Source organism: Rhagoletis pomonella, unplaced genomic scaffold, assembly GCF_013731165.1.
Source record: "Rhagoletis pomonella isolate Grant_MI unplaced genomic scaffold, Rhpom_1.0 Rhpom_scaffold_05126, whole genome shotgun sequence".
NCBI lineage: Eukaryota > Metazoa > Arthropoda > Insecta > Diptera > Tephritidae > Rhagoletis > Rhagoletis pomonella.
Window position 1 is genome coordinate 4,932 of NW_023463671.1, and position 8,187 is coordinate 13,118.

Here is an 8,187-nt window from a genome sequence, read left to right on the forward strand (position 1 = left end):
TCCTTTTTCAATGTTAGCGACTGGTATTTTTAACATTGCGATGTCCTACGAGATGTCAATTGTCAGGCTATGCATCAGCATCTACTAGTATAAATACTAGTAGCATCATACCAGTTGATGAGGTAGTCTGCCAATTCATGCCCCGTGAAAAGCATTAGTGTGCCTTTTTGCTCGCGACGCTCCAGCAGTCACAATGGCTGACAGAGCAAAATCCTGGCGCAGGGAAAATTTTTTTATTTTCTTTTTTTTATTTTATTTTTATTTTTAATAAATTTATTTTTTTGTTTAGGCTGTTTATTGTAATTTTTAAATTTAATAAAAAAATATTTTTGTTTTATTTCTTTGTTTTTATAGCACAAGCATTTCTTCCTAAATGTTTTTTTGTAATGCAATTAGATTTTCAAATTTGTTATTTATTTATAAATTGAATAAATCTTTTTTACTTACATTTATTTAACTTTAAAAATCTTAACCACCTCCAAGCGGCCTCGAACCTGCTCAGAACCAGAACCAGTAGTCTGCACGTGACGCCACAGCCGACATTTGTAAGAAAAGCAATTAATTGCGTTTTATTTTTGGCTTTGGCAATTCAAAGGCAGATGTCGCTGATCGCCTAAGTTCCTCGAAATTGTCGAACTGGTAGGCACATACTAGTTAATGAACTAGTATTTTTTCTAACTGGTTTGGCTTTTCACTGCAGGGTTCTTAAGATTTTTAAAGTAAAATAAATGTAAGTAAAAATAATTTATTCAATTTATAAATAAATAACCAATTTGATAATCTAATTGCATCGCAAAAAAACATTTAGGAAGAAATGCTTGAGCTATAAAAACAAAGAAATTAAACAAAAATATTTTTTTTTATTAAATTTAAAAATTACAATAAACAGCCTAAACAAATGGTGAATATCACTTCACTATCATCAGACTTCTTTCCGAGACAAGGATTCAAATCTCTATCTTGTCGGTCCGCGGCAGTTGTGACTAGTTGGTCATCAACCAAATCAGCTAACTATCCTTGTTGTAGCGTGTATTAAAAGCTGTTGTAGATGAACTTCGACAACTGTTTCACTAAAGAGCGAAATACACCACACAAGCGGCTTGTCAAACATACTTTTCCCATTTTGCCATAGACCATGCAAACATGAGTCGTTCAAGCACAGAATTCTAGTTTTCTTTCGGTTAACAATGTAAAACATTTTAGTTTTCTACCATTATTCTCCCTTACGTCTTCACTTGGTGAAATTTCAGTTGCAATTGAGGCGATTTTACCATCCACATCGCAAGCGGTTTGATCAACCGTCAACATGGCGGCCAGAAAATCAAAAAAATTTGATTTTTGCTCAAATTTCCCTCAAGCGGTTTGTCAAACCTTCAAACACCCCATAGACAGCACAAATGGCTTGAAGCAAAGGGAAATTTCGCTTGGTTTGTCAAGCCGCTTGTGTTGTGTATTTCGCTCTTTACACATACGCCATTTGGTTTACAGCTATTTTTTACTGCTAGTAGTCTCATGTAAAACCGAAATATATCGGAGGGGTGTGGTAGGTGGCTATCAAAATAATATTTCACGCTCGCCAGGCAATGGGCTTTCGCTAGGTTTCCCCTCAATTCAGTTATTGTACCGCGGGGTAGATATGGCAAAGATTTTTTGCCGATTCGCATTACGGTGTTTACATGAGACGATTTTGAAAGCACTTTTAGGGCGATTAGTTGAATCAGTTCGCTACACCACAAATGATTGTAATTTTTGTTTTGTTAAATTTTAGCAGTGAAAACCAATATAATAAATCTTACACACGTCCTGTGCGGCTGAAGTTTTATTCGAGAAAAAGGAAAAAAATTACATAGTTATTTATCCAGTGACATTCGTACTTTTTACATGGTTGTATTTACAAATGTACATTTGATTATTTAATTCACAATATTCCCACTTAATCAAATGGCAATTGTTTTGTAGGTTTTTGATTTACATACATACACATATTCAAATTCAACTTTTAGTTTACTTACATATTTTTAGACTGATTCAAATATTTAACCCCATTTCAATGGAACAAAAATTATGCTTATCAACAGGCACAGCCTTTGTGAGGTTATCTGCTATCATTTTATCGGTACTGATTTTACAAATTTTTACTACGTCGTTTTGTATTAGATCCCTGATATAATGGTGTCGGATGTCTATGTGTTTGGTTCTTGCGCTGTAGGCCCCATTCTGTGCTAAGTCGATTGCACCTTTGTTGTCGCAATAAATTAGAAATGAAGATTTGGTTTCGCCATCAATTTCTTTTAACAATTGTGTAAGCCAAATAGATTCTTGACATGCCACTGTTAAAGACATGTATTCTGATTCGGCCGTACTTAGTGCCACAGTGAGCTGTTTTTTACTTAACCAAGATATGGCTCCTCCATACCATAAAAAAACGTAGCCGGAGCACGACCTTCGGTCGCAAGAACTCGATGCCCAATCTGCGTCCGCATATGCACACATCTCCTTTTGCCCTCCGCTCCTACTAAATGTAATTTTACAGTTTAGTGTACCTTTTATATATCGAAGAATACGTTTAATCGCTTTCCAATGCGCGGGCCCTGGATTTTGATTAAATTGACTCACATTGGACACGCTGAATGCAATATCAGGCCGCGTACATTGCGCCAAATATAGAAGACTTCCCACTGCTTCCTGATACGGTGTTGAAGCCATTCGACTGATGTCGTCCTGTGTTTTTGGTGACATATCCTTAGTCAATTTTTGACATGGGTCGCTCGGTAACTTCACGGGTTCACAATTCAGCTTGTTAAATCGTCGTAAAATATATTCAGAGTATTTTTGCTGATCTAGGCTTAAAATACCCTTTTGCTGGTCATATTGAATTCGTATGCCAAGTGCATTCGATGCTACACCAAGGTCTTTCATATGGAAGTTATTCTCAAGTATTGACTTAAGTGTATTTTTCAATGCCGAGTTATTATGGAAAATAAGCAGATCATCTACATATACTGCAACTATTACTGTTGATTCCTCTTTATGGCAAACGTAAATGCACGCATCAGTTTTGCATCGTATGTACCCAGCACTCACTAACACACTGTTTAGCTTTATATTCCATTGTCGGCTCGCCTGTTTCAACCCGTAAATCGATTTATTTAACTTGCAAACACGATTGCTTTTATCGTCATAGCCTTCTGGTTGTTGCATATAAATAATTTCTTTTACTTCTCCATGCAAAAAAGCTGTTACGACGTCCATTTGTTCGATGCAAAAGTTTTTTTTTACTGCCATTGCCATTAATAACCGAATCGATGAGTAGCGAACCACCGGGGAAAACGTCTCTTCGTAGTCGACACCTGGCCTTTGACTGCATCCCTTGGCCACTAAACGCGCTTTGTATCGCAAAATATTACCATCGCAATCAGATTTTAGCTTAAATACCCACTTATTTCGAATTGCTTTGCAGCTACCGGGTAGATCAACCAACTCCCAAGTTTGGTTTTCGAGTAGTGAGGTATACTCGTCATCCATAGCAGCTTTCCACTTTTCCTTGTCTGCTCCAGAAAGTGCATCTTTCACATCATTTGGTTCGTCATTAAGAGTTTTGTCAGCCAAATGCGTTGACTCAAATCGCTCAGTTGCACGTTTTTCTCTCTGTGATCGCCGGATGAATTGCACATCACTGTTGTCGAATGTTGTTTGTGCCGCTTTACTATCGTCACTTGTATATTGCGGAACAAATGTACTATCATTCATGACGCTCTCAGAGTCAACGGAACTATCCAAATCTGCGTTGCTTTGATCACGCCGACAGTCTTGACTATCGCTTTCAGTCGGTAAACCACTAACGATAGTATCATTTATGTCGCACAGGTCCCTAATAACGTTGTAATTTTTTGGATTGGACCTAAAATTCTCATTGAGTACATCAGACTTTGAAACATTACCCACTTCGAAAAACGTTACATCCCTAGCAACAAATACTTTTCCGGTCTTTTTGTCCATTAAGCGATAATCCTTTTCATCCTCACTGTAGCCAACAAACAACGTTTCCGTCGACTTCGCATCGAATTTTTGCCGTTTTTCTTTCGGCACCATCGCCATAGCCAACGAACCAAAAACTTTGAAATGGCTTATATTTGGTTTCTTTCCGCACCAAACTTCCATCGGCGACTTGTGTCCCAGAACTGATGAGGTTGTGTGATTCTTGATATATGCTGCCGTGTTCATGGCTTCCCCCCAAAATTTCTTCGACAAATTTGCATCCGGAAGCATACACCTCGCTTTTTCAGTTAATGTACGAATAGTCCGTTCAGCTAACCCATTTTGTTGTGGCGTATATGGTATGTTCCTTTGGTGTTTTATACCATACCTGTCAAAAAAATTCTCAAACTCTTTGGTAATAAATTCAGTGCCATTATCGCTTCTGAATTTCTTTAGGTGCATGCCAGTTTCATTCTCAACGAGGCTTTTGAATGAACGAAATCGATCGAACGCTTGGTCTTTGCTTTTCAGCATGTAGGTAAATGTACGCCTACTAAAATCATCAACAATAACAAAACAATAGTAGCTACCTCCTATAGATGGACATTCCATTTTGCCAGCTAAATCCGCGTGTAAAATTTCCAACAATTGTTTTGCTCTAGATCCCTCTTTTGGGAAAGATTTACGCGCCTGTTTGCCTTTGCAGCAAGTAACACATGCAATGTTCAATCTATTTCCATCAAAGGAAACACCATGAACACCACCATTTCGCATTTCAATCAAATATGATGGATTTACTTGTCCCAATCTACGATGCCACAGTTCCATTGCATCAGTGCATCCGAACGCAGTAAGAGCGATGTCGCTCCACCCATCCAGTTTGTATAGACCATTAACAAGAGATCCCGTTGCGAGCATTACTCCAGTATTGTCCCGAATCACACAACCTCTGGAATTAAAAGAAACAGTTTTGCCTTTTGCAGTTAATTCACTCACAGATATTAAAGTCGCAGTCAACTTTGGTACACACAGTACATCTCTAATTTCTACCCTAGATGACTTTCCGTTGACATTTAAGTTGTAATTAACTGACCCACTGCATTCTACTTCCATAAACTCGTTATTCGCCGCACGGATTGGTTTTCTCCATATTTCAACCAAATTTTTTTAATCCAACAACCCAATCACTTCTCATGATCATATTTCGCGTTGCTGCTGAGTCGATATACCAATCGCCTTTGTCGAAATTCCCACTCAAAAAGACGGCACTGAACGCTACCGGTCCCTTGTCAGATTTAGTAGTCTTTTGAAAGTTTTTATTAACATTTTTCTTTGATTTATTGGCACAATCCACAAATTTGTGTCCTTTTTGCCTACAAGTGTAACAAACAATGCCGCTTCTTTTGCGAAACGAATTCGCTTTTCTTGTAAAAAATGCCTTTTCACCAGTCGTAGATGCGCGCGTAGATTCTTGTACCAATTTGGTCTTCACATTATCACTTGATAATTTTTTATCGCTTCCCTCCATAGCCATTATCATCGGCATGTAATCATCAGTCAGACCAGACAATAGGAAGATGGCGAGCCATTCGTCTGGTACTTCAAAACCCACTTCATTTAACTTTTGTGCTGTCGAAATTATTTCACTAACATAAACATCCATTGACTCACAACTGTCCAATTTCGTGTTGACAATTTTTCGCGTTAACGTGACACGACGAATAGCCCCTTTGTCTTCGAAAGTCGACTGCAAATTTTCCCAAATCTCCTTTGCCGAAGAAGCCGACTGAATGTGGACAAAAACAACTTTATCGACACTCAATGCAATTGCTGCCTTTGCCTTTGCATTTTTCTTTTCACTCGCCTCAACGCCCGTTAAGCAACCATCCAGATCTTCCAACGCTAAATAATTCTGCATTGAAAATTTCCAAGATGAGTAATTTTCGCGACCCTTGAGTTTTTCTCTTGATGCCAAAATTGATGAAGCCATATTATTGCGCTTTATTAAATCAACTTCAGTTTTAATTATGACGTTGGCGACTTTCGACGTGGCTTGTAGTTTGATCATATATGAAATAACCCCACTTTATGTGTCCACGTGAGACAAAAAATGTCAAAGAGGGTAGAAATTTCTTCAAAAGGCAAAGCGCCAGATTTTTCGTTCAAAAAACTTGATGCGAAATTCTCTGGATCTATCGATTACGGCTTTTTGGGCCCATAACCTTTTGTTTTGTTAAATTTTAGCAGTGAAAACCAATATAATAAATCTTACACACGTCCTGTGCGGCTGAAGTTTTATTCGAGAAGTAGTTATTTATCCATTGACACTCGTACTTTTTACATGGTTGTATTTACAAATGCACATTTGATTATTTAATTCACAATAGTTTTTGGTTCGTTGAACTTTTTAAGTTATTTACAGCTTATACATTTGATTATAAAAAGAAAACAAGTAAGAAAGTCTAAGTTCGGGCGGAGCCGAACATTAAATACCCGGCGCAAGTATTAAATTTATGATTTTCACCTTTCCGCAAGCTGCCGCTACATGTTAAGCCGGGGTGTATCAATTTTGAGTAAGTTAGCGTCCTTAAATTTCGAAATATTGAAATTTAAAGCATTTCTGAAATTTATTGTTATATGAAAAGCGGGCGTAATTTAAGGCCGATTTCAATAATTTTCAACGCTTTGCCTTTATGTGACAAGCACAATAACCATACCGAGTTTGAGACAAATTGGGAGAACGGTTACCGAGATACATATATGTGATCATAAGTGGGCGGTGCCACGCCCATTTTCCAAATTTTTCTCATAAGCGGATTTCTTGGTAAAGAGTTGTTGCAAGCGTCAATTTTGAATAAATTAGCTTTAATATTTACTGATTTATCGAGGATTTCGTATTTTTCTAAACTACCGTTATATGGGATGTGGGCGTGGTTATTGTCCGATTTTAAAAATTTTCGGCCATTTGGTATCCTGTACCAGGACCAACAATTGTGCCAAGTTTGGAAGAAATTGGTGTAGCGGTTACGAAGATATACACATGTAACCATAAGTCGGCGGGGCTACGCCCATTTGCCAAAAATTTTTAATCTTCTTATTTTCCGTCTAAAACTCATTGAAAACATCAATTTTTAGTGAATTATCTTCAGTAGTTACTAAAATATCGCAGTTTTCGTATTTCTGAAAATTACCGTCATATGGGAGGTCGGCGTGGTTATTGTTCGATTTCGCCCATTTTCAATACCATCCGTCCTACGCCCAAAAGAAGTCCACGTACTAAGTTTCGTTAAGATATCTCAATTTTTACTCGAGTTATCGTGTGCACAGACGGACGGACGGACGGACGGACGGACAGACAGTCACCGCTTAATCGATTTCTCTTTTCATTCTGATCATTTATGTATACATTTGTCTATATCTATCTCGATTCGTTTTGCCTGTTACAAACAACCGTTATGTGAACAAAGTTATAATACTCTTGTGCACAAGTGCGCTCGGGTATAAAAAGTGAATGTATCACTATTTACAATTCAAATACTAACCTTAGTAATTAATGGGCATCCACAATTGAAAGATTAAAAAGCGCATTTACTTTTTTGTAACTTGGATTCATAAAGACGACGAAATCTGCATTTAAAATACATTAATGATATTTTCTGAAGTTAGCAAAGCCCTTAAACCGGGCACAGATTGCACGGTAAAAACCGGTTTTTATATGAGGCAGCTTTGCGAACCGTGCAAGGGCTTTGCAAGACTCAGAAAATACCCCTATTGAGCTTGCTCGCTTCGCAGAACAATGGTTAATTGGTGTTCGAAAATAAACGAATTACACTTTTTACTTTTTTTGCAGTGTTTGCTACCTTATTTCAGCTACAAGTATAGAAATATATGAACATATGTAAAATTTGAGTTTTGGCCCAAAAAACCGGTCGCGGAGACCATGGTGCATTGTTAGAAAAAACCTTATCTAATTTATATGTTTGCTCGGTCCAGGGATCGAACTCAGGTCCTTCGGAGTGGTAGTACGCACCTCTAACCACTCAGCCACAACGTCGTTTCGCTTTCAGAAGAAAATAATTAAATGTTTTAATATTTTTATTGAGCTTTGTACCACGATTGTTTATTAGGAAAAATTGAAAAAGCAACAAAGTCTAAGCGGTAGAAGTTATAGCACTATTTCGGAGATCACCACATCTCCTCATCAGACTT

General features: G+C 37.6%; 1 protein-coding gene across 1 annotated transcript; it reads right to left on the bottom strand.

Moving 5' to 3' along the window:
* Positions 1–5,131: 5,131 nt before the first annotated feature.
* Positions 5,132–5,968, bottom strand: LOC118755016. Its single transcript, XM_036489874.1, has one exon. It carries the CDS (start codon positions 5,966–5,968, stop codon positions 5,132–5,134), a length of 837 nt encoding a protein of 278 aa, XP_036345767.1.
* Positions 5,969–8,187: the final 2,219 nt, after the last annotated feature.